Here is a 27,183-nt window from a genome sequence, read left to right as displayed (position 1 = left end):
ACACCAATGGCCTCCCTCCCCAGGCCAACAAGAGGTAAAACTTTCACTAGGCTGAGACTAACCTCTGAGCCTCACTCCCTTAGAAAGGCAAGTGACGGTCAAGAGCACCCATCCCAAAGTCCCTTCCAAAAATGAGATGCAGACCCTTAATTCGCTACTGCGTATTTGAACATTAAACCAAAGATTTAAAAACAGCAGCAGCATGCCAAAGTCACTGGATCAAAATTGTTGATACTGGGCTGCAAAACTGCAGGCATGAATAATTTTTGCCCTTATTCTTTCAGCACCAGCCAAGCCACCAACAACATGGGGATTTCTAGATCAAAATCAACCCCTTACAGTTCAGCGCCTTGCCATATGCTTCCCTAACTATCAGAAAATCTTTAATATCTGAAACCTCTTCAGACAACGAATTGTAATACTCCCAAGGTATTTCCACAGGAACAGGAAAGTTGCTGATACTGTCGTTGGTGATCAGGTTTATTTTCATCCTGCAGCAGGAACAGATGCTTGCTTTCACATGCCTTATCAGGCATGTTACACTGCCTATCGCAAAATGGTTAACAAAGGTACATGATAAACACACCTTGGGATAGCTACGAGTGGGTCTGAGCTTACTGAAAACCAAAACCTCACCCATATTTCCAGTTTTAAGTGAAAAATAGAGCTAGTTACCAGCAAGCATTAGAGAACAGCCTGAGGATTAAACTTTGCCGATAAAGAAACTGAAAATACAGAGGCTGTACATCCAGCCGACTATCCCATGAGCAATGCCAGCAGAAAGCAACCCGCATTAAAAGTACAAAGAAACCGATCTCGGCGTCTCAAAGGGAGTGACTTCTCGAACACTGCTGTAATTTCAAAGCTTTCCTCACAAGTCTCTTGCCAGCTCTAGCACAGAAAGAAATCCATTAGCAGAAAGGAAAACTCACCGGAGCTCCCTGCCGCTGCAACCCACCGAGTAAAGCAGCTTCCAGCAAGTCACCAGGTGAGCTGGCTCCAAAAGCAGCTCACGGGCAGCATCCAGGGAAAACTGCACCGGCATTGCCGTGCTGACAAATGCACTGAATCACTGTGTACAGTGACAGGTATTTTCACCCCTGAGTGTCAAAAGTCCCTTTACTTACATATTCTTGATTTTCATCCCTGTGCATCTGCTGGTGCTGCAAATTTCTACACCAATTTGCAACAGAGCAACATTTCTCTCTGTGGTGCTACAAGCAATTAAAGTAGCTGGTTATCTTTTCAGCAGGCTCATGGTCTCCCTACCAGGATTCCCCCAAAAATCAAGGGCAAATGAGGCTCCAGTTTGCCCAACTCTGTTCCTCCTTGGGGCTCCCACGGCCAGCGTCAGAGCTGGGTTCACAGCCGGCACTCTGCCTGCGCTGGCTGGGATGAGCCCTCCGGCTTTGGGATAAAACCAAACGCAGCCCGCACTGTGGCTTTGCCCCCTCGGCAGCTCTGCAGCACAGCTATATAACCTAGTTAACCCAAACCTGAGCAGTCTTTTAAAGGTGTTTGCAGGGAAGTAAAACAGCAGGGATGCGCTCACAGTGCAAGCGCATCGAGAACTGCACCCTGTTCCCGTATGGCGCTGGTACCCTTCCTCTAACCTGCTCCTCTCCAAAGCACAGACGGGTGCGATCAGTTGAACGAAGGTCTGGCTACCTTCATTTTGCAATTTAACTGGATTTTCTAGAAACTCAACCATCAGTTCTGAGTGAAGAAAAACACTTTACTGAGCTCCCTGGTCTTTCCTTTCTAGGCGATACTCTGCAGGTGGAGCTGCGCGGTTCCACCGACTGCAAGGGGAGCAGCAGGGGCCGGGCAGCTCTATCAGCCCACATCTTTGCATTTCTCCCTAGCGATGCAGATGTCCAGGCTGGGGCACACCTGCCTGCCAAGTTTCTTGATATGTTTTTTTGGTGGTGGGTTGCTGGTGGTTTTCATAATGTACTTTTTCTATGAGACTTGTAAGACTAATCTTGCATTCCTTTGCAACCCGTTCTCATTCCCAGATTTGGTCACGTTACAGACACATCAGCTCCAGAGTATCTTCTGTGCCTGATCCTGATTACGCTAACACGTACGGGTCCTGCCAAGCAGAAAGTCGTATTGCACGAGGCAGGGAACAGCGACTGCAGCTCCATATCCAGACGGAGAGGCACCACGCAACAGCTAAAGGGCAGGAGAAGTCCTGCCACCCCATCCGAAGGGCTGAGAGGGGACACGTGCCCTGCTGGGTGTGCAGGACAAAGCAGCTAATGCAGCCAAAATCCACCTCCCTTTCTCTGACCACTCACACCTGCAGTGCATCCTCCTCCTCACATGCAAGACATGGCTACAGCCTCACCCCAAGCCACCCACCTTTTTTGGTTTGTGTCTCACTATACTACGAGTTGCCTGTTGTTTCCAACTCTGTTGGGATGGGTTCAAAACCCTGAAGAGTTACGGAGCAAGGGGGAGAAGCATTAAGAAAAAAATATTTACATAGATAAATTAATATCTGTGTCAAATTAACAGCCTTCACACCTCAACTCTGCACCCTTTCAAAATAAATTTACAGTGCTGGCTTAAGGTAGGGAACCCCACGGGAGATCAACTATTAGCTATGTAAGACACCCAGACCCGTCATCTCTCTTGTACTTACAACAGCAGAGAAAGTATTAACTTCAAGAGGTGCTGGGGTTGAATATTTTATGAAGTTTATTCGTACTGCATCTCTCAGATTGTCTTTGTTTGTGGTAGAAAGCACAAAGAGACTGACTAAAATCACTCTTCCCTACATTCATGATTAAAATATCTACAAGAGGTGGACGTACTAGGCACATTTTCAACCAGGGAAAAAGTAGCAGATAGGAAAATTGATATTGATATAGATATAGCCCTAGACAGAAAATTTTTTTCCCGATCTGCCAGAAACTCAGCCTCCTTGATAAAGTATTTTAATAGCATATTTTAGTGGGGAAGTTTTTAAACAGACAAATTGTAGAAATAATAAAGCCCTAACACACCACCGCTGACAAATTAGCTATTAAAGCAAGGCTTGGGATGGGAACTGCCTACCGCCATATTACTGAATTCACTCTTCTGCATTGCTGTTTACATACCAGGAACACCACCAGCACATAGGCTTACATTTAAACGCATGCCTGGAGGCACACAGTTTCCAAAAGCAGATTAACAGTAGTATGACTCCTCATCTTGGGGACTGCCGAGCTCCTCAGAAACCTACCTGGAGGCTCTGCAACACCTCTGGAGCTCAAGTTCACATGCCCCTTGTAGCCAGGTCTGCTGTAAGCTATAAAAGGGGTCCAGGTCCCCGTGCAAATGCCTGCACCCAGCCTAGGGGTGGGTGGCGAGGGGGACAGAGGAGCAGCCGCATGGAGGGAGGATGCTCGGTCAGGTAATGCACCCGAGGACCTGAAATACCAGGAGGAAAAACTACTGCTGCAGAAGCGCCACCAATGACGTGAAAACCAAAGAAGCCCAAAGGACAGACAAGGGCAGTGGTGCTGTTATTCCAGCCATAATCACTACGGGCATGGAAGATAAGTCTTCCATAATTCCAGGGGATTTTAATAACAATTAAATAACCTGTCATTATCCTTAATAACATACAGGTGAATTGAACTTTGCCTACAGAAGCAGTGGTGGCCAAGGTCAGTAATAAAAGAGGTTGACATGAGAAGCCAGCACGAGAGCAAAGCCCCACATTCTCAAAGACAACTCCCGTGGCATTTTATACTTTGATATGACAATGGTGTCTAAAACCAATCATATTTACAGGATAACAGTAAATACAACTGTTTGCTTCCGGGTATATTCTTTGAAATCCAATATGTGCTGATAAGTTTAACAGAGAAACTTTCATTCCAGCACAGCTAAAAAAAAAAATTTAAAAAATTGTATTCTATCCCTTACAGGCAGAAATATTTACCCAGATGCAGACTGGCTATCAGAGTCAGGCCATCTGCAATGCTGTAGTTAAGACTGTCAGCACTTCCCATTACTGCCTTACTCCTCTACCGAACAGCTCATACCTTCATTCGTAAAAAAAGTTGCTCTGGGCTCAGGTTTGACGTAAGAGCCTTAGCTGAGCAACACTGGTGTTTTAAAAATAAACTTTAAAAACCCAGTGGCCATTCTCTTTATAGTGACAATTGCAAGACAATTGGCTGGCTTGGCCTGGATTTTTTTCCTCTGCACTCCTATAACTCAAAAATGTCTCTAGAGCAAATAAAAGAATCACTCGAGTATTAAATAATCAAGAGGAATTATGTTTGAATAAGTACCTAACTATATACGGCACTAATGAATTCAAACAGCTCTATCAAATACAAAAGCACTGAATGCTTTTGCAATGCTCAATGGTTTTTTATTTTAAAGGAAGTCAGTTTATGTTCTGGTTTGGCAGAGAATGGGCAGATTATGGCTCTACTGCCATGGCTTGTGTTGACTTTAGTGGCATTTGATCTACTCATCCTCCCACAAACAAATTCTCTGTAGACAGATCAAGGTCTCAAGATTTGATAATATAACTGACAGTCATGTTCCTTCACTGTATACATGGACATGTTCAAGAAAAAGTGCATTTTTATTGTTGTGCCAATAAAAGAAGAATATGGGAGGAGAAACACTTATCCTTTCAGGATCGTATAGCAATGCACATGTTGCATGTGCTTGCAAAATCTGGCATACAGCCTGTAAGGGCAATGTTTCTGTTCTGCCTTAGCACCTACACGCACGGTAGGTTTGCTGGTGCAAAACATGTTGGATGCTTTTGCTCACAGCTGAGTACGCCAGCTGATCTTTCAAGATCAAATAGGCTCACACTACATGTAGAAGTAAGTTTTGTTTCTTGCTGCCTTGGAAATGCCAAGTGGGCTTAGAGTTGAGCTGGGTTTTCTCTCTGGTATACATCATTATCACCTGGAACATAAATTCTCCATCTCACCTGACCTCAAGCTAAACCTACAGTTACATCTCTGCTCCTTTGCTGTTCCAGAGAGGGTTGACAGGTTCTCATCGATGGGAGAGGAACCTGCCCTGGCTCCACAGCAGCAGAAGTCGATCCCAGCAGAGCTGCTGCCCCCAGGCCCCACCAGCTGGAATCTCCCTGTCTGTGGTCCGGGGGACACAAGAAATGCGTGGCAGGCTGCTGTAAAACAGGGATTTTCTGCAGAAAGGGGCTGAGGCATGCAGGTTGAAAGCCGTGTCCTGCACTGTACCCTGGAGCCTAACGTGCTGCCCACGAGTCCTGCCTGCACCCATCTGCCCGGGTGACCAACAGCAAAACCCAGCCTTCAGCCACAGCCTCCTCCTGGACACTGCAACACAAGAGTAATCCAACTTACTGGAGGTTTGGTCCCTAAATCCCTTCTAAGCAACGAGAAGAGCTTGCACCATGTGTGCCAAACTACCCAAAGGGTGTGAAACCGCCCGAGTGCCACCACGTTATTTCACAGCCTGCATATGTGCGGTGGCATGTCTCAGGCAATCACTAAGAAAGATGGCACATAAAATGGCACAGAAGAGTGCTGCTGGCTGAATGCCACATAGCTCAAAATCCATAAGCCGATACATTTCCACGGTCCCCAAAAAGATAAGAGTTACTTACGGTGCAAGTACTACAGTGACCTACATAAACACAGCTCTTTTGTAAACAGGAGTCAAGAACGACAGGAACAAGCAGCTAACAGGGAAATGGTGGCAGATTTTAATCATCGTTGGCTGTAAGCAAACTACAACAACATTCCTGCACCTTTGCCCCCATCCCCAACTCTACCCTACCTGCACGGAGCAGCTCAATTGCATCTCAAGAAAAACCTCCTCTGCAAAACAAGCGTCGTATTACCACAGTCCATTTGTCCTTGGCGTTCAGAGCAGCAGGATTTGCTGAACAAGAAAGCCTCAGTTTCTCGGGAGGCTCAGAAATTCACACAACTTGTTTTTAGAGAGTCAGGTCACTCCTAATAAAAAAGAAATAACCTCGTCCCTGGGATTAAATGCAGCCCCAAACTGGAATGAGTTACCAAAAGAGGGAAAACCAGATCTCCTTTAGTAAATCAGGAAGCAGGGGATGCCATAGTACGTGCCTCCACTTGGCATCTCTCTGGAGGTTCATTTTAGCGCTGTTAAAAGAGGCAGGGGACACCTGGAGTGCAGCACCAGCCTTTCAGAGCTACCTAAGGCAAGTGCAACGCCCAGGGAGTACTGAAGATGCCGGGACATCTCAGCTCCTGATCTCACAGCCCAGGTACAAGGCTGATGCCAGGATTACTCCAGACCCTTCTGCTCTGACCAACCTGAAAAGACGCAAAGCCCTTAACTGAAGCCCAGGCCCCACAAACACCAGTTTCAAATGCTACCAAAAGTTTTAAAAAAAAATCAGAGAATTGGGTTGGGAGGGGGGGAAGGAGATAGGAGCTGGTAATTGAAGCATTTGGGGTTTCTTGCTTGGAGGAAAGGGGCAGGTTGGTTTCAACACGTAGAGCTCGTGGAACACAACTGAGCCCTGCCGTGGCAGCGAGCTAGAGGAACTGCAGAAAACTACTCACGGTTGTTGAGAGCTTTCCTTCGTTCTTCTGCACGTAGACGATCGCATCCCGCACCAAGGAGAAGAGGTTCAGGAGGACGTGCTCCATGTCATAGATGCCGTGCATGCCTTTGGTCAGCCCCTCCAGAGACCCGATGTACTCTCGCCAGTGGTTATCGATCTCTACGACGCTTGCCAAGCAGCCGTGCATCACCACGCTGCAGTAGCCGGCACAGGGCTTGGCCAGGAGGAGCCCCTGGCAGTGGGAGCAGTACCACATCTTTAGCAGCGCTCGTCCACAGTCCTTGCTGAATTTTAAGTGGTCAGTAGTGTTTATCACCTCGATCCCCAGGTTGAGAGCCTGCAGAAAGACTCGCGTGGCCTGCAGCGACTTGGACACCTGCGTCATCATCATCTTCGGGTAGTTGCCAAAGACCTTGAGGTCTCTCCTGGCCGCCCGCAGGCATTCAGTCATTTCCACGGAAGGATCGGGGAAGCCGGGATTAATCAAGTGAGAGTAAACCAAAGGGAATAAACTGTCAAAAAATTCATTTATCATGTCATTAACGCTAATGTCAGAGCCCAATATGTACAGCGAGACATCAGTAAAAAGTTCTCCAACAAACTTTAGAGCTCTGGGGCCCATGCTCTGGTAGTGGGTCCTAAACATGCTGTTGGTGAAGTTTCTTGCATGCCGTACTACAATTTCAAAGGCTTCTGCAAAACAGAACAAAAAAAAATGTTATTAAGAGACGATGAGCTCAGAAACAGGGAGGATAACGTTATACCGCATTACTGCTGCAAAGGCTGGTCCCATCCTGCCCACTTCAGGTCAAACGCCTGCTGGCAGCTGTGCCTGCTGCAAAACTTACCGGCATCAGCGATTTTCAGGGGAAATGCATACGTTCTTTAAAACACAAGCTACATTTCAAAATGGCAAAAAACTATGATCTAGTTAACATTTCAGCTTTTAAAGAAAATATTGATTCAAGAAAAGGGCTAGACTGCAATTTCTTTCTCTCCCCCTTTCATATTGATTTGAAATTAACAGGAATTCTATCTTGAGACTTAATTTAAGACAGAGATAAACGTCTGACAAACTGTACAGTGTTTAAAATCAGGAAACAGTAAATGCTGACATTCCATTATGAAAAGGAAAATATTTATAGGAGCTTAATCACAGAGGATATTCGGACTCGACCCCCAGCACCCACCCTGCACTAAGCATCCTCAAAGCCATTTGAAAAGCCTCTGCAGCGCTATAGCTTTCCTGAATGCGTCAGGCTCACTTCAGCTCCAGATCCAACGTTTCTTCTGCCCCGGGCATGAGCTGCTCCGTGGTCCAAAGCGATGCTGAGAGCTGGCGACGCAGCGTCCATCCGCGGGTGCCCAGCCAGGACCACTCTCGCACACATCAGGTTGTGCCAAACTGCCCCGCGAAGCTCCAGTTTTACACGAAGACCGTCAATTTGGTAGGAAAAGCCAGGTTGCATTCTCCCCTCTCCACCTTCAAAGACTTGAGGACTTTCTGCCCACACCTCCTCCACTCGGCAAGCAGGAGAGCCTCCAGCAGCACAGTCACTGCCCGGTTATTCCCTTAATTACAGCCCGCCTCACCAGGAGGCTTCCAAAATATCCACACTCAGGTATGCAAAGACAACGTATCTACACACACCCTAGTTTGCAAGTTAAAGCATTACAAGGGGAGGCCACCAGTGCAAACTAAAGTCTTTTTCTTCGGCCAAATCTCTCTACCAGCCTGTGTCCCACCCTCCAGGGTACTATTCATAAAATGCTAAAAATAATGAACAGCCTCTCAGTTCACAGGTCACTGATACCCCGCGATGTAACCGCTTTCAACTGTGTCACTCTGGAAACACACATCCAGGCTCAATTTGCATGAAAATTATTCATGTTCAATAATTAAAGGGAATGTTTAATTTTTAAAACCGTAAGTGTTATTTTTCCCATTTGTTAAAGCTGGGATGCAGCTGAGCATGGCCTGACGTGTCTCCACAGGGGTTTGTTATCAACGCTATCACAAGCAATGTCAGGCCTTGCTGCTCGCCCTGCATAACCTCTCACATTACTCAAGAGCTTTTGAGACCATCACATCTCCAGGACTTCCAACTCTTTCCTCCCGGGTGCCCCCTTTGCAGAAAAGCCTGGTGGGACAAGGACCCAATGCTGTTTGCTGCCCTCCACACCAGCATGCAGAAAGCTACGGTGTAAGCAGCAATCAAAGCAGAAATTACTGAAATACAAACAGCGTCTCCATCCCATCTGGTGCCCGCGCAGCTCTCGGGCATGCTGCTAAAGCAGTTTGTCCACAGCTCCCGAAACCCACACCGGGACTGCCCCAGAGCAACCATCTGCATTCCCAGATGACAGCAACCCTTCCTAACAGCACCCAGTGAGGGATGCAGCGGTCCAAGGACACAAAGCCCCTCTCTCCGTGCCTCCCTCTCCACGACGGCAGGCATCTTGCTCCTCACGCCCATACAGAGTATTGCAAAGCTTTCCAGGCACGTCTGACACAGAGCGGGGTAAACGTGTGGGCTATGCAAGCAGAGCAAATTCTGGTTGCACTGTTATTAAAAGTTTTAAAACAAAAGAAGTCTCTTTAAATAGGGCACATGGATTACAAAACTTTTTTCCATCTTTATCCTCAAGAGCACCAGAATAGCTTTTGCCTCAAAGAGCACAAAGAACTTTTTGGACCAGTGTTTTTTTGACAGCACTGCAGACAGTGCCAGGATTTTCATGCTGTGCCTCACCATTCGCCTTTAACCTCTTCTCTGTTAGTTCCCTTAGAAAAAGTCATCCCTCTTCCCTTTTCTCGCTCCTCTGTGCTTTGCAAGTTATCATCAGAGCCAAGAGACTCTTCGCTGATTAGAAAAATATTCCAAGCTCCTATGCAAACCTCCTATGGCGAGAAATGCTTCAGAAAGGAATCAAGAACAGTGGCATATCAGAAAAGCATGCACACACAGTCCCACTGCTTTAAAGGTCATGACATGCACATAATTTTTATCATAATAACTGGCTAAGAGTGTCTATTTTATGCGCCTTGGAGCTTTTGCATATATCCATTAGAAAGCGCAACAGGGACTATAAAAGCATATGGAGCCTCCTGCTGCCCTATTAATAGATGCAAGAAATAATAAAACTTTGTTAAAAAAAAAAAAAAAAAAAAGTCTTACACATCCAGAATCTCTTGCACTGAACTCCCCTAGTAGTTCCTTATTCTGAAATATTCCTCGCAAAGGGCTGGCTGCAAGAATATTAAAGCCCCAGCTGCCAGCAGCAGAAGTGACCCACGGCCAGAATCCGAGCACTTCAAAGAGGAGGAAACTTTGCGGGTCAGTCCCCTGTGCTCCCACGAGTGAGCCTCGGGGGGAAACGGAGGGGACGCCGCATTAGAGAAGCTGCACGGGCTTCTGATCCCCCGTAAAATCCCACAGCCTGGACTTACTGCTGGCAAAATCTGCCCTGCTCATAACATGGCATTATTGAAACTCCTATTGCTGGAGGACAATTGAATCTTTTCTTTCTTCTATTTTTTTTTAATTCAAGGACATTTTCAAAAGCCACAATTTAAGGCAGCCAGTTTGCAGGTCTAACTGAAGCAGTGTAAATACCTTAACAGCACTGGCAAAGCATAGCATCAGACTTGCACCCAACTTCCAGCAGGCAAAGGTACCACAGGGCAGAGCAGAGCTCAGGTTTTACAGTCTCCACCACCATAGCTATGCACACACAGCAGAACTCGACCATGCCACATGGTTATTTACCTGCTTCTAAAATATTTTCTTACGTGATTAGTAGGAAAAAACAAAACAAAACAAAAATACCAAAACACCACTTTTGCATGCACTAAAATTTAAAAAGCCCTGATCCACGTGTCTGTCTCGAGGAGATGACCACCTGAGCTGCTGCGGGCCACCGTGCCAGAAAGTCACTCCTGCCTAGGTAGCTCCTAAGCACATTTCACCCACCTAAAGGAGCTGAACGCATACACAAATTGCACTCCAAAGTCATTTCAATCAGCACAGGGACAAAACCTGGGAGCAATTTAACACCCCATAGCACCACGGTGCTTGCTGTACCCCAGGATGGATGGGAAGAACCGTACCGTGCCCAGGTGAAACAAAGGGACCGTATGCAGGATGAGAGCCAGAGCATCATCACCGGCAAAGCATCATACCTGGTGCACTGGTACGGTACATCTGTTTACTACCTCTGCCAAGGGCAGTTTATCAGGGCTCCCAAAGGATGCGTGACACAGCTAAATCTCTACTCTAGACCACAGTTCTCAGGTACCAGTTGAAAAGCATGGGCTATTACTCATTTTTCCAACAGAACTCTTGCTGAAGCACCTGGAGAGGAATTGCTGCCCAGTTCCAGCAGCCAGGAGGGAAGGACTAAGCTGCTTTCAAAGTGCAAAAGCTCCCCAGAACGCAGCCTGGGGATTGCTGCATGGCCACTGCAAACTGGCAATTAGAGAAAAGAAAATAAATTGTAAAAGAGCGTAACAGTGCCCTGAGTGGGGATTACTGGCAGGAGAAGGAAATCACCGCATTCTCGGCTCAGATAATAAGAGTCTGCTGCTTAGTAAAAACGCCAGCTTTCCTGAGAAGGCACGTTTGCTCCTGAGCTGCAGCTACTTCAAAGGGGCCAACGCTGGGGCCGGAGGAGCTCCGGATTAACCTGCTGGCTCCCTCAGGCTGCAGGAGGCTCCAGCCCAGTCTGGGACTTGATGAGTTTATTTAAGATTATGTGATGCAGTCGCCTGAACCGCAAGGAGCCGGTGCGAGCAACCCCAGCGAGCCATTCTTCAGCAAGACCTGAAATCCAACGGCGGCTGCAGAGCCGGTGCAGCTACAGAGACAGCAGCACCTCCAGGTCTGAGATTAGCCAGCGCAGCTTCACAAGCAACTGAAGGCGTTTGGAAATGTGCTGCTGCCAGAAACACGGAGATCTGTCCTCCCTCTGCTCCCCGCCCCACGCCAGCTCACCAAAAACCAGCACCACAGCAGCCACCGTTGCAGCCACGTGGAGCCACCTCCCCGCACCACCGCGGCCACGGGGGGAAGGTGCGAGCTGGCACGCAGCAGGGGGAAAGTGGGATCCGCCACGGCGGTCGGACACCACGACACGCCACGGGCTTCACGCTTGCCCCTCCGTTACTGTGCCACTCTTGTTTTGCTGCAAACGCAAGCTTCCCAACGCGGACGGCTGCCCTCCTCCGTGCATCACGCAGCACACCACGCAAGTCCTCTTCGGCAAAGGCAGACCGAAGACAAGGGAGCTGCACGGCAAAACTTGCTGCATCAGCAGCCACCTTCCACGGCGCACCTGGTAAGGGAACAACGCAAGGTGGAGGTGCAGGAGTGCGTGACCCACATGTCCCTCAGCTCATGGACACCAAGGGGCTAAAACGGCACCTACAACCTTGATTTTACTGTTTCTTGACATCCAGGCACACAAACCATGCAACCATAAAGCGCTCTCTGAGCAGGGAGGCTCCCACCACGGCTGCTCCAACTGCCCACCAGGAGCTGAGCTCCCAACTTTTGCACCTTTGCAAAAGATTGTTTTCTTAAAAACTGGGCAATTGTCTCCCCACATTTAAACCTTATCTTGACCACATAAAGATATGCCTTCACAGCGGAGAAACTACAACATGTTTTATTCCACTACCAAGAGCTAGTAAAGACAAGGCTCAGTTTTATTTTTTGGGAGACAGCCAGGCAAATAATCGTAGACAAGGTCACAGTGTCACCATCATGTAGCTACCACCCCATAAAACCTTCAGGGCCATCTCCAGGACTTCACGGCAGAGTGGCGAATCCTCACGACCTATCCCAAATTGTAAAACAAACAAGAAACTGATTTCTGTGCAGCAGAAACCTCCCTCGAGATCAACGCGGATCACTGGCATCGAGCTGAATTTCTCTCTCTACAGATGATGATGCATTTTGTGATTCACTGCACCTTTCCCGGGATGCTGCTGCTTGGAAGTGCCCTGGGCTGCAGGCTGCAACGTTGCACACAGCGCTTCCCTGTCCTGCGCGTGGGACCTTTTTCAAATCTCACCAGCTCTATGTACCAAAATGCTCTTAAATGCCTCTTAGGTGTGAATGCACCCCTTCTCCCCCAATAAATCTCATTTATGGATGCAACTGGTCCAGGGCAGCAAGTGAACCTGAAGCTCGGTGGATTTGCTGAAGTCCCTCTTTCAGACTCCGATGGCTCTCCTCGTGTCTCTGGGTTTGCTCCCCCGACCCTTCCCCGGAGGGTCCCTACTCGCAGGACCTGGCACCAAATTCTCTGTGTGAGGCACAGTAATAACCGCAGGAGCCAGAGAGCCCCCAGCCCAGCCAGACTTCACCTGCCGAGATGCCCCGGCTCTTCCTGCTCTCTGGCACTTCCCTGCCGATGGCAAAACCTCATTTACTGCCTGTGAAATGACCTATTGATGCAAATCCCTCTCCCTTCACTCCTCAGGACACAAGTCATGTCAGGAGAGAACCAGGCACTGGAATCCCTCCGTCCGTGGGAACTGTTTCCATCCTGAGGCAAAAACATGGGTCTCCAGGCAGGGCAGGGGAAAATTCATCAGTTAATTAATCTGGTCCTAACGCAACTGCTGCATCCCCTTCAGGATTGGGGTCTCCAAACCTTTAAAAAGTCCCAGGTACCTAAAAACCAGAAATGCTCAGCCCCTTAAAAAAGCCACCAATGTTCACGGATGGGAATTCAAACGTTCATCAAGGAAATGCTAAAAGTAGTGGGTTTTGTAAGCTCAACAAAATATCTTCTGACACGGCAATTGCCGCAGTACTGCTAGGAAGCGGCAAAAAAGAGCCACAGGCATCCACATGTGAGTGAGCTCTAAAGAAGGAAATACTTCTTTAATATCGCCAATGAATCAGATAACTTCAGACTCATTGCAGCAGCCTGTGTTCCTGAAAGACACACAAAAGAGCTCACCAAGAGAGAAACAACTGTTTGCAATAATGGCCTGGCTGCCACAGGCACTACTGGTGAGATGAACCACAAGTCATTTTTCAAACAGCAGGTAATATTTATTTACAAACTTGGAAAAGGTTTGCAATATATTGAGCAGAAAGGAAACAAAATCCAAGAGATTTTCCCCTGGCAGCAATAAGAACAGACTCCAGATTTGTTCCGTTATGATTTACACTACACTGCAAGTTTTTAACAACATTATCTGGAGACAAAAGCTCTTCTAAGCAGCATAATTACTTTTGTCTGTGACATTACAAAACCCATCAGATACTGCTACTGCTTGCTCTTACAGGGTTTGTTTCTCTGAGCACATTTGGGTTTAGAGCTTAGGAAATGCTTTTTTTCAACCGACACAGCCTGTTGGATTACTTTTACAACATTGTCACCACAAAATTACGGACTCAAGCTCCCAAGCTTATGAGATTAGCTTCAAAGCATTAGTAACAAAAATTAGAACAATTCAGTTATTCGGTCTTCCTAATTTTAAGCCATCAAGGTTTGCACTTTCTACCTTTGCTCCACCACCACAAGACCAAGAGAAGAAAAGTCTCAGTCCAATCTTTAAATGAGAGGGGGCTCCTTCCAGCTCTGTGCCCACCACCCTCGCTCTCGCGGGAACCAAGTTAAAAGTTTCCAAAGCCACTGCTGCTCACCAGCTAAAGCCAAATCATTGTGCTCTTGTCAGAAAAGCATCTTCTCCTAACCATCTGTGCCTACCGAAATGCCAGGCTCCAAAGCCATTTATTTGTAATTGTTCAGCTTACCTAGTGGCCTGGCATTTTGAAATACACTCCCTGAAGTTTCTAATAAGAATACTGTACGCTAGCATCTCATTATACCCACTCAAAACGCCCTGAAAATACACTCCTATTATATTCTAGGTAATAGTCCAACCGTTAGACAATTAGTCACACTGTGGTTCACCCATTTATTATCTATATCCCGTACACAAAAACTTTGTTAATGCAGACAGCAAAGCCCACCACCGCACGCTGCTACAAGCCCAGAAGCAAGTAGACAAGAAACGCTGGTGCCCACGGCTCCCACCTTCAACCAGCCCCTCGCCCGGACTGGACCCTGCCTGGAAGGAGTTCAGTGCAGTGCTCCGCACTCCGCACAGGCATCCCCATCTCATGACACCAAAAGCCACGGTTAGGGATGTTGGAGGGGACCACAGGAAAGCAGCTTTTCTTTTGAGGGGCACCAGGATGCCTTGAGAGATCCCTGGAGACCCTCGGGAATACCCACTTCAACATAGGAAAGCTACACTCCAAGTGAAATTTCAGAAAGAACCCCAAAAAAATCCCACAGCAAACACCTCTCAAGAATGACTCTGCAATAAAATCTTTTTCTGGGGCTTCGTGCTTGAACATGCGGCTGTAGCGCTTTGGATTAAATATGGGTTGCACATCTATTGTATAATTTGTTTTCCCGAGCATCAAGAAATATTCCGCTTTGTGCCATGACAGATGTGTGAATGCTTAAGAGATTCTTGAAAATTTAATAAAGACAAAGTTAAAAATGCAAACAGTCAGGGCTAGCACGAGTGGTGGATGAACATGATTCTTTATCAAAACCAAGGGGAATGGGAGGAATAAGGGCCCAGAGAAGCAGGCTCAAACCGAGCCCTGGGAGCAGAAGTAGGAAAAGCAGAGACAGGGGGATTGTAAGAGGCTTCTGCAGCAAAAAGGTAGCTCTGTTGTGCTATAACCTGTCAGACCAAAGAAAGATAAGCGTCTCCGCATGCCCCCATCCTGGTGCTGAAGCCCACATCAGGGTTGGGGTTCAAGTCCAAGCTCCTCTCCATCACTGGGCACCAGTTTAGAGACGCACCGTGCAGCAGGACCACTGGGAAGAGGCACGGCAGAGCCCAGATGCAGGAGTGCCTGAGGATGGAGGGAAGCCTTTGGCTTGGAGAGCATCAAACTCTGCACCCACCTTTCTGCTGCTCCTGCAGAAGTGATTTACTGCAAAGGAAAGGGTGTTTTTATCCTCCTCCAGTGCTCTCCGAGGCGGCTGGGAGTTTGCAATAGAGAGAGCAGGAAACAAACTGCTGCTCCGCAGGGCAGAGACCGCTGGGGTCAGAGCGGTCTCACCGAACCCAACCTCGTGGGAAGGCAGCGGGGAGTGCTGAGCTGGCAGAGCTCGGGGTCAGCCGAGGAGGAGTTTGCTTTCCGCCACACGCAGGAATACATACGCTCCAAATATTTCATATTTTCCTCTTTCCCTCTAAAGGGGAAAAGTTAATTAAACCAATCCCACAAAACAGAAAACAAATCACTGAAAACAGCACCACCAGGCTTTTGTTATGTTTTAATTATATCAATAACATGCCCAGAACTAATGTCACATCACTGGGGAACTTTCACCTTCACCGTTTTTTTTTTTAATCTCAAATATTTACACTCTTTGCTTCTAGTCTCTCTTACCTCTCCAATTTGCTGCAGAGACAACAGCCTCCATCTACAACTCTTATTTTGAGCCAGCTGCTCAGCCAGGGAGCACAGCCCAGCACAGCAGGAATAGCTTCAAAAAGCCCAGGAAAAGGGCGTCTCTGCCCTGGGTAACTGAGCAGAGAGAGATATCACAGACCCAGGCATTTTATCACTGCAAAGCCACATCTGGGGTTGCTGTGTTTTGTTTTTATTTTTAAACACAAAGTGCATTTTCAAAAAAAGAGAGGAGACACAAGGAAACCAGCAGTTGGTCACCCCCCTCAGCCATATTTTACTAATTGGAGGCTCCAACATCCACCTAATGGGGTTATAAAGATACCGAAAAAGCAACATGCCTCTTAAAAGACAAATGATGAGCCACATTTCAAGCAGAGGGCAAGTGATTACATACATTCCCTTCCAAATTACAAGCCAAGCATTTCTAAAGACCAGGACACCAGTTTGTGTAGTTCCTCCATTTATTTTAAACTAAAAGTTACAAGCAATTTCTGAAAAAACGCATGCCTAGCAAATTCCTTTATTCATCAGAATAAATTAAGATAAAGCAAGCCACTAGGTCAAATTGAGCGTATATTCAAAGATTCGGAAAAAAAGTCTTTGGAAGTGCATTGGTCTCAGTAACTTTAGAGCAAGGCAGATCTGAGACAGGTTTTCCAGGCTCCCTTTCATTCCAGCGGGCTTTTATCAGCCTGTTAAGTCTCCAACAATGGAGAGCAGACTATTTATTTAAGAAGCAAATTCCTTCCTTTATAATCTCCCTGGCCAAATTCTCTTTAAAGTTATCTCAACTGTCTGATGAAAAGCAAATGGCAGAAGATCAGTTCTTGATCCCTATAGTAACACGAAGGACTTGCACTTATTTAAGGGCACCTGTTGACTGTTTTTAAATCACTCCAGCCCCTTTATTTCTGATTTCGGCTTCCTACCTGTGCTGGCAGAACTTGGGAAAGGCATTTGCTCAGTAACATACAGCAATCAACATCAGTGTGACTTTCTTCCCCTAAGGAGCGGCTGTTTGCAAGTCACAGAACAGTGCCCAGGCTCTCAAAAGCAATTTAGTGATTTTTTTTAAGCTTGTTTTGTCTCAAGACACCTCAGAGAAGGACAGGGGTTTCCAACATGGAAATAAGACCGTGGATCATCTCAGCAGCATAAATGCAACCAGACCGTCCGACACTCCCTGGCAGCATCCGACTCGCTGAGCGCATGCAGAATATTTTAGCAGCATCTTGCTCGACACGGAGCAGGGTACCCAAACCCCCGTCCTGCCTGAGACACCACGGGGACACAGAGGACACCCTACCCACACCAGCACCACTACAACAGGGCTCAGGACATCCCAGACACACACACACCCCAGGCACCGTCTCCATCCATAAAAAAAGGAGGACCTACCCAAGGCTGCAGTTCCAAGACTTAGCACTTTGTAAAAAAATGAACTCACCTCTTTCCTTCCCTCCTCTGCAGTATCTTGAGCAGAGCTCCCAAAAACACTGGCTGTTTTGCTTGGGGGGGGATTGGGGGTTTTGTTTGTTTGTTTGTTTGTAGGGGAGGGTAGTTTGGTGGGGTTTTTTGTTTGGGTTTTTTTGTGGGTTTTCTTTGTTTGTTTGTTTGGTAGGAAGGGTTTGGTTGGTTGACTTTTTGGGGGAGTTGCTGGGCTTTTCTTTGGTGGGAGGTTTTGGTTGGTTGGGTTTTTTGTTGGGTTGTTGGGGGTTTTTGTGGGTTTTCTTTGGTTGGTTGGTTTTAATTTTGATTTTTAAGTTGATGCACGGGCAGGTCCCTGCCCAGGGAAGAAGCAGCAGGTGAGACATCACATCGTGGCAGTACCAGTTGAGCCCGTGGCTGGACCATTCCCAGCATCCCACACGGCTCTTGCATCCCGCTTGCCCTGGCTCAAAGCCCCATTTTGATTAACACTCATTTTAAAAGTAAGATGTTTTATCATCTCCTCACTCCCCCTTGCAAGAGCGAGGCAGCCGTTGTAATGGGAGCACAAGATGATAATTTGGCTTCCAAGAGCAAGGCTCATAACCACTGCTGCCAGAAATCGATCCGAAGCTCCACCACCCGCTCCAGACAAGCTTTCCTTCAAGAATATGAATAATCCTCTGCAAAGTAATAGCACTATTCATCTCTCGAAAGTTCCTCACAGGCTTAAATCCCTTGCTGAACAGGGGGGCCATGTGTTCAGCCACGTTCCCAGTAAATTAAAATTCAGCCTGTTCTTTTTCTAAAGAGAAACACAGAGAGTATCGATCGATAAATTTACCAAAAGTTTTATGGCAGCTGGTTTTCTCAGTAGTAGAGCAACCACTGCTCAGACATGGTTTAACACATAATCTCCAGATCAATATAACTTTTGATATATAAATAATGATAACAAAAGGAGCAAGGACAAATATGCTTGGAAAAAAATAAACACTTTCTCCAAAGGATACTTTCAGTGTAATCCTCTCAAAATAAAGACCGCATATTTCAAAGGCTGCGTATGGAAACCAACACAGAATATACTATCTAACAAAGTTGAAGATTCATCTTCATCATTCCAATGTTCCGACTCATCTATTCTGCAACTCTTGGCACATAAGTATGTGACTCTCTTGGTGGCATTTGCTAAGTATTAGCTTCTTCTAACTCCAGAAAAAACTTTCCTTTTTTCCAAAGAAAAGTTACCATCCAGAGACACTTCCCTTCTGAACACTTCCACACAAGGTATTTCCTTACTGCAAATGTTATGTTTATTATGGAGCCTTTCCTAGGCATGAAAAACACAGATCAGAGAGGATTATAAATCCTATCACCTGACAATTTTTTCAATTACTGTGCATGTTAAAATGATGCTACCACAAATAGGTTGCAAGAGATATGCTGGAAAATCTATTAACTTACTGTAAATCTATTTATGTTGGGAATTCACGCCTTGCAGAATTTTACCATTAGTCCTGGGAATTAGTTTATTGCTGGATAGGGAGGGCAGAGCCCACAAGGGTCATTTCAAAGACGTACCGTACCATGTCCTGTCTAAAGACGCCCTGATCCAGGTATTTAATGCATTTGTGAGTCTGAGTAAGTGCTTGCATGCTTCCCTCTACAGAGACACTCTGCTGAATAAGAAAAGGCATCACCTTTTTCTAAACCTTCACGTTGCTTCTCCTCTCTTGCACAGACTCCTCTTGTAGTGGAAGCACTGGCATATTTGAGAGGTTACAACAACGTATGTGCAATTATTCAGTTGCTTTGGGAATCAACACCTGATTTTTTTTTATATCCATGAAGAAAAATCAGAGTGGAAAGAGCTCAGGTTCAAATACAGAGATTTTTGGTCCAAAGGCAACTGCCTTCCCTACCCCAACCCCACCACTGTTCCTGCCAGGAAGAATATTTTTCCCTTGAAAAGCTACTCTTTGTTGACTTCTTGTCAAGAATCAAAAAATTCATTTCCTGTGAGGTCTGCACTTAACTGACTGGCTCAGGCACATCAGAGATGGATCCTTCTTGATAACAGAGTAATGGGAGTTTTTACAGCCTCTAGAGACGGCAAGAAGAGCCAGCCCATTTTCCACTATCTGAATTGATCATTTGCCGTTTGTCCTCTGAAGGCATCGGCGAAGGAGAACTCAGACCGTCAGCATCCACCATGGCTCAGCTGCTGCACAGCCTCCCACACAAGCAACACGAAAGAGATGGAGGGGAAAAGGGAAGAAATCAAACGCCGACAGCCCAGAGTTATGCCCACATCCCCACCGTGTCTCTGGAAGTCCACAAGACTTGGCTATTTTTATCTGACCTACAGGGTTCTGGGTTCAGACCTCTCTCACCCGAGTCGTAGCCAAGCTCGAGCAGCATGCAGCACCATGGCATGGAGAAAAGCCATGGAAAGAGAAAAGGGGAGACCTGTATGCCTGTGTCTGGCACCAGGAACAAATTTGTCTCCCAGCATGGATGAGGAGGGGCGAGCATCCTCTTTGCAGACAGTATCCTATTTTTATATCAAAGTGCATTTTCCTGTTTGAAGGAATAGGATTCTTCTACACACGTCCTCACTCTTCGTCAAAGTTTTCAGCTTTTCATACAAGACCCAAGGACCTTCCTGAAGGTGCCCAGAACAGCCTCCCCCTGAGCGAGGACGTAAAAGGCGAAGCACCGGGGCAGTTTTGCCATAGCTGATGGGCAGTCTGCACCCCTTCATCTACGGATGCCCTGAGCCCCTTTGGTGAAACCTGCACCCTCTGTCAACCAGCTAACGCGGGGACCTTTGCAGGCAGGGAAAGAGCTGGGGCCAGCAGAGGAGCAAAGATGCTCTACCACATCCCTGCACCCACAAAAGCCTTCCTGGAAAATACACTTGACCACGGCCACATTGCCACACTGTGGCTGCCCTCCCCGTGTGCTTTTCCATTACAAAACACTTCATAGATTCCCTTCATCTTCAGGGCAGACAGGGAAAGCAAGTGAGCAAAGCTGAGAGCATCACTGGCACAGAGAGGGGCTGCTCAGCACGGTGGTGCAGCAGGCTCACCAAGGTTGAGGCAGAGCGAAAATGCTGCCAGCGATCAGACAGGACGGTCTTGCTCTCTTGCTGACACTTCTCCCCAAATGTGGTCCTTTCACAGTGACAGACTTTGGAAAAGCTCCTCCTGACTTCCAGAAGCAGCAGCTCAAAGCAGGTCCACGCAGACATGGACCCAGCTTTTCTCTAAAGCATACAAAGTCGGGCACAAAGCACTCCTTTCATTTTTCCCTTTCACGCAGCAGCCAGCTCTGCTATTGCTAAGTCTGAGGTTGCGCTGCAAACCTCCCTCCTCTTTCCGTTACCAATTTGATGGCATTTTACATGCCCAAGAAATCTAAAGTGCAATAAAACCACAGTGAGAAAACCAAAACTGGCGATGGAAAAAGCAGTTCCTGCCCAGGGTGGCTGTGCAGGGAGTATGTTAAAAGCCATCTGGAGCAAGAGCCATTAAAATTTGCAAACATGCAGCTCTCTGCTAACTCCCCCCAGACAGCACACACACCCCCCTCGGCCCAGACAAAGAGCCCATGGACGCCAGGGCTGCAGAATCTCCCCATAAACACTTTCATTTTAAGCCAGTTTAACTGGAAAAAGGTCAAGACCAGTAACAGCACAACATGTGTTATCGGTTAAACAAAGTTTGCAGCTATCAGTTAAACAAAGACCACTTAGACACAAGCCAAATCAAAGATCCTCTGTATTTCAGGCACCCAAATGAATCTCTAATACCCTACTAAACCTCTGTGTTTTATGTGCAGTCTCCATGAAGTCTGCATTGGGTTTTTTTTAATTCTACATGAATGAATTAACCATCCAGGTAAATAGCCAACAACTTAAAAAAATGGGTAACAATACAAAAAGCTGAAAGCGTCATCTACATCTCTGCTACCCAGAGCAACTGCTGTGCTTCTGATTTCCCATCAAGTACTATCTAAATTATTGCTCAATTTGTATATACAGCTGATAGACTATTTTTCTCCGCTGAAAGCTCAAACAGAGATACCCATTAAATAGATCTTTAATGAGAAAGCTTGCTCTTTACATGGTGAATGTTTTCATACCACATCATCTTAGGTATGTAAATACCGTCTGGATTCAAACTGGCATATTCCCCACTCCAATAAGGGATATTCATAGCAAAGTTTCACCTTTGACAAAGGCTGAATCTATTCCCAACCGCTGGAATTGCTCTCACATCTTGCACAATGTGTTGTTTTCCTGAAGCCCCAGCTTTGGACAGAGCGGATTACATAAAGACCTCAAACTACAATTAAAAACCAAAACAATCCAGCCCTCGCTGCTGTGGGAAAAAGCTTGAAAATGTGACCTGTAGTGCTGGAAGACAAGAAAAGCAAATTAAGGAAAAATTCACAATGTATCATTTTTCAAACTTACCAATTTTAATGCTAGTCACATTGTTCTTGGAGCTTTAATCATGATTTCATAATGCCCCAAGGTTATGGGAACTGAAAACCACATGCTTCCACTGAAATGAGACAGCAAAACATTTTGCAAATTCATCTTTCCTATGAAGACACTTAATGTTTCATCCTAATCTTTACCTTCCCACTACAACAAAAATTTACCAAAGTCTCCCAGAGACTTACTAGCTTAAGATATGGGGAAGTGCCACAAAAACCTCTGCACTTTTTTTCCTTTTTTTCCCCGAAAATCAGGTTAACTCCACCTTGATCTGGGAGAGTCCCAGCCTTTATATTCACAAATTAACAAAAGCAACCAGTTTTAAAACACAGGGGTCTTACTATTTCCCATTTCCCAGGCTGACACGCAATTTATCCCCCGGACCTAACAAGCAGCATATAAGCACAAGATGCGATTTCAAACAGCCCCAAACCACAAATGATTCCTCCCAGATGCGGCACTGGAAATTCAGACATGTTTTCCCCACAGGCTGAGCGGCACCGGAGCCAGGACGGGATGGCACAGCCTCGACAACCCCTGCGAGGGCTGGGGCTGCCCACCCTTCCCGACACCGGGATGCGGATGGCATTCCCTAAACCAGCCAAATTTCAGCGTTCACCTCCAGAGCTAGGAAAAGAAAATTCAAGAGAAAAAGTGAGTTTCCTTTGCTCCTGAATGAATTATTAGCTACAGTTCCTGTCCTAAACAAAGTGATTCTGCTGACCTAAGCAGCATGAAAGCAACGCAAACTGGACAGGAAAAAAGGGAGAGTTCGCAAGCAGCAAGTTTGTCTTCAGCAATACCAGTATGTTAGCCTGCATGCAGCAGAAAAAAAAAAAGGGGGGGGGGGAGAATTACAAGAAATGTTAAGGGCTCCTCCAAGGTTTGCTACTTCACGTTTTCTGCTGTCAAATCTGAAGTTAAAGCTGAAAATCCCTCATGCGCGCGTACAGTTATTCCAACACCACCAAGCTGTGACACTACTTCGTCATGCCCATTCCAACACCCCGAGCAGGGAGGCGTAGCTGCAGCTGTAAGCAGAGCGACCCCAGCCTCATACGGAATATATAGGAGAGCAATTCACTTTTGTACATCAAAAATCAAAATAACTGATTTGATAAAGAGAGGGGTCAGTAGCACTCACTGTAGAAGGTGGTCATTTCTAAAGGCACTTTGACATGGATTTGACAGCGCATGCTCCTCCTCTAATGCCAATCCAAGGCAAAAAGGGTCTGGCTTAAATAACTAGCCACGCGAACATCCCGGCTGGGTGAAGCTCTGCTGTGGTGGCTCCTGCAGCACCATCCTCTGCCAGAGACCTCTGATGGCCACCACCAGCCAGAGAAAGGCTTGTTTCACCAAAGGACTTAATTTGAGGGGGCTTTTTGTGCTTGTGCTGGACAAAAGAGGGTGGATGGCAAAGACTGAAAGTATTTGCAAGTTCGTTTAATTTTTGGTGCTTTTTTTAAACCATGTAAACAAACAGAGCATCGCTTTTGTTCCTTGCTGGTTTTTGTGAAAGGGGACTGGGAGTCCCCACAGCTGGTTTCTTAGCACATACATCTGCTCTCAAAAGGTTTTCTCTCCATGGAGAAAGTGGACTGAACAGTAACATCAACTAGACAGTAGGAAAAAAAGCAAACAAGCAGATGCTAAACTGCTTCTCACCCCGTGCATTCCTGTGCAAACCCACTCCTGCAACACTCCGCTCTTCTTCCAGCCCAGGCCTGAAATTTTAAAACCCTGTCTGCAGAGAGAATTAGGCTGGATTTATTGCAAACACCTCCTCTGGACACTTGTAAAGCAATCTGAGAGCACCTAATGGATTTAGGATTTAGCTAAATTGGTGCAACACAATAAACAGATTAAGAGCATGGTCAATCACAAGCAATTGAGTTAGCGTAGCCTTAAAAAGCTACCAGCCATCAGCAAGGTCCAAGAGTAACAACTGAGCAGGGAAGAAAGGGAGCAGAAATGCAGGGCAGAGGTTGGGGTTTCCTCCAGCAGAGCCCGGGGAAAGACTCTAAGGAGCTGCACGGGGCAGCCAGCATCGCAGGGATGCAGAGCTGCCTGCACCCTCCAGCTAGCCGGCACCCACCCTCTCGCCTGACCCCCCTGCCCACCCGATGCATCCCTTGCGAACAATGGGGAGAGGCCGTGGTTCCCACATACGTACTCCCACCACCAGCATCTCTCTGCAACAGCTAAGGAGCGCTCTCTCCATTTTTGACATAGGAAACCTTTGGCACCATGAAGCATTTCATCCAAGCCTACCTGTACAGGAAAGAAAACTCACAACATTCTTCTACTACTGGTAGTTTATTTTTGGAAAATGTATTCAAAGAGAATAAACAAATTTAAAATAGCACATTGCTGGATGCAGACCCGTTCCCACAAGTGACCATCTGCATAAATACCTTCAGGGTCCAGCCAAGACCTCATAGATCATCTCAAAGCCTCACCTGACCTCACCACGTTTCACCAAACGGCATCACAACAAAACACTACATGGGGCCGAGTCCGAGAGTTTCATACGCTCTGAACACGCAGGGTCTTTCTGGAGCTTGGCAAGGTACATTTTTTTCTGGCTTTCACTGTGTATTTCCATGTGCTTCCCAGAGTCCTCTTCCCCTCCAGCTCTTCTTCGATGCACTTTGCCAGGGGATGCAGGGGAGCGGATTACACACCAGCCTCTGCCCACCGGCAGTTCTCCTCCAGCTGGGCAGAGACATGGCCCAGTGAGGTCTTTGGGCAGTAGAAAGTGATTCAACTCAGGGAAGCTACACCAGCAAACTCCATCAGCACTTAAACAGCTCAGCACCACCTTGCGCTGGCTGCAGCACCTTCCAGCCTAATTTCCAAGAAAAGGCTCATGAACAGGTTTGTCATAAAACAGTCTTTTTTGCAGTCCAGGAAAAAACATGCACCATGTTCTGGTTTCATCTTCACAGAGACTCTACACAAGAGCAGAGCCAGCCTTTTCTTGGCAACCTATCAATCACACTCCTTCCTGTACCATTTGTTTCTGAGCAAACAGAAATGCTAATAACCTTCCTTCTAATGCACTGAAACTGCACATCTTTAGTTCAGAGAATTGCTATACTATTTCTATTAGTCCTTACCAACATATCTTCATTTCAGAAGCAGCCATCTGTATTCCTCGGTCTCAGAATAATTATTTTTCAAACAAGTTGCAATGAAAGGTTTCCCCCCATACAGCTCCAGTTCCATGTGAGAACACAAGTATCCAAATATTTTGGTTGCTGGAATTATATAATAATAGCCTAGCTTATCGCTTCATTTTGTATCAAACTTAGTGAGGCTTCCAGGCATTTACACGGCCAGCAGTCCTTCCCTTACTGTAAAATCTTTTTTATTGACAATTCAATCATGTCAGGTTTGGAACAGTAGACGCACTGATTTGATCAGCTATCATTGGATTTACAATATATAAATGACAGCACCATATCTGGCCCGCGTCGCAAACAGCTGCCTTTTATCGATTTATATTCTACTAGCAAGGAAGAAAAATTGCAGCACAATGTAGTGGTATAGTCTCAGATCAATACCAATTTTTTTCTTAATGACACGAAGGCCAAGATAAGGACAGCATAAGTCAAAGCCAGACAGATCAAATTTGCCCGATATCCCTTTCAATTACTGAGGTACATACGCAGGGATATGTAACATTAAAGCTGAGGGGAACATTATCAAAACGCTTTAAAATTACAGCAGGCTTACAAGGTTGCCTAACGTCCCCACCGTCCCTGGGAATCATGATGGAGAACCCGGGGCTGCCCAGCTCCATCAGCCGCCGCGCTGCCTCGCCAGCCCTTGGTGCCTGCAGGCTGAGGCTCCCCGGAGAGCGTGCAAGACCGACTCCCCTGCCACGGGGCAAGGACCCTGGTTTGGCACCAACAAAGTCAGCAACAGTCGCGGTTACTGGTATTTGCTCCACGGCCACAGCTTCAGCGGTGCCCAGTGCACCAGGGTGCTGGCACGGGGTCCCTGGTGCGCTGGGTACCGCTCAAGCATCGCCAATGCAAACAAAAGGATGGAGCAAAAAAAGCAGCGAACAGCATTTGAGTACTCCTCCTAGCTCTTCTCTTCAGGTTTAACCCTTCCCTCTGACGGCCACCTCCCCGCTCCTCGGTGAACGATGCACCTACCCCCAGCCGCGAGATAAGCCCGTTTGATATGAGGTGCTCCTCCTCCCAGCGCACTGAACAGCCCGGGCAGGCACCGCGCGAACCAGGCACGCTTCCAGCGGCTGCACGAAGCGCCAGCATGGGCTTTGGGCTCTTCGAGAAAATCCGTCTCTCTTTTAAGGTCCAACCCATCAATAATAGAAAACTCCCTAATTATTCCAGTAGTGCCAACATTTCATAAATTCAGTCGTTGCTTAATGAGAAGTTATGAGTGAGCCCTTTCTTCATTAACTCTTCCGCGAGACACGGGAACAGAAACTTCCCAGCCTAAGCCCTCCACGCCTAGGCAGCTTAAATTCCCATTCTTAATTGGCAGCTGGAAAGCAGGGCTCTCATGATTTATACCTCCTCTGTACTCCAAGTTTTGATAATTACAAGTTCTGCATGGTTTGTGATTAATCTATTTGCACCATATGAATTACAAACCCAAACACATTTGGACATTAAAATTCACACACTAGCTCGAGTACAGGCAACGTGACAGTGAAATGGGTGACAATGTACAAATCAGCCCAAAGCTGCAGTTGAAACAACAGTGCCTGAGATCATCCCTGAAATCTAGTTTGGGAGATTAAAAAAAAAAAAAAAAAGGCAGTTTGAAGTTTTCTCCCTCCTCACTTCTCTTCTGGAGGCAGAAAAGGGCAAAAGCACTTATATAATTATTAATTTATATGACCTTGATGTGTACGCATTCTTCATCTCTTTAAAATGCATTTAGAGCAGCTGGTGTAAAAGCACCGTTTAACCAAGGTGTGCGCACATGCACACAGTTAACAAGACGACACATTTTTTAAAATTAAATGCCCCTCTCTCCTAACTGGTGCGGTCTTTTGGGTGCTGTGAGCTTGCACACAGTGCTGACCGCTGCAGGAAGACAGGACCAGCTTCTGGCCACAGAGCCTGGAGGTGGCCAGCCCTGGGGCACCTGGGTGACACGGACAGGATCCCCGGAGAGGGACAGGGACCGACCGCTCACCGGACAGCCGATGCAGCGGGGGCCCCTCGGGCGCG

The 27,183-nt window shown here is 46.8% G+C and overlaps 1 protein-coding gene across 1 annotated transcript in view; it reads right to left on the bottom strand.

The window, feature by feature from the left end:
• Window positions 1-27,183, bottom strand: part of GPC3 (glypican 3) — a 152,926-nt gene that overhangs the window by 75,433 nt on the left and 50,310 nt on the right. The window contains exon 3 of the mRNA XM_010572549.1: window positions 6,561-7,255. Within this exon, the coding sequence (XP_010570851.1) occupies window positions 6,561-7,255 (695 nt within the window). The remainder of the gene's footprint in view (window positions 1-6,560; window positions 7,256-27,183) is intronic.

The sequence above is a fragment of the Haliaeetus leucocephalus genome, unplaced genomic scaffold (genome assembly GCF_000737465.1).
Source record: "Haliaeetus leucocephalus isolate CR32 unplaced genomic scaffold, Haliaeetus_leucocephalus-4.0 Scaffold340, whole genome shotgun sequence".
NCBI lineage: Eukaryota > Metazoa > Chordata > Aves > Accipitriformes > Accipitridae > Haliaeetus > Haliaeetus leucocephalus.
The sequence above is the reverse complement of the archived record's forward strand: the minus strand, read 5'-3'. Positions and strand labels throughout refer to the sequence as shown.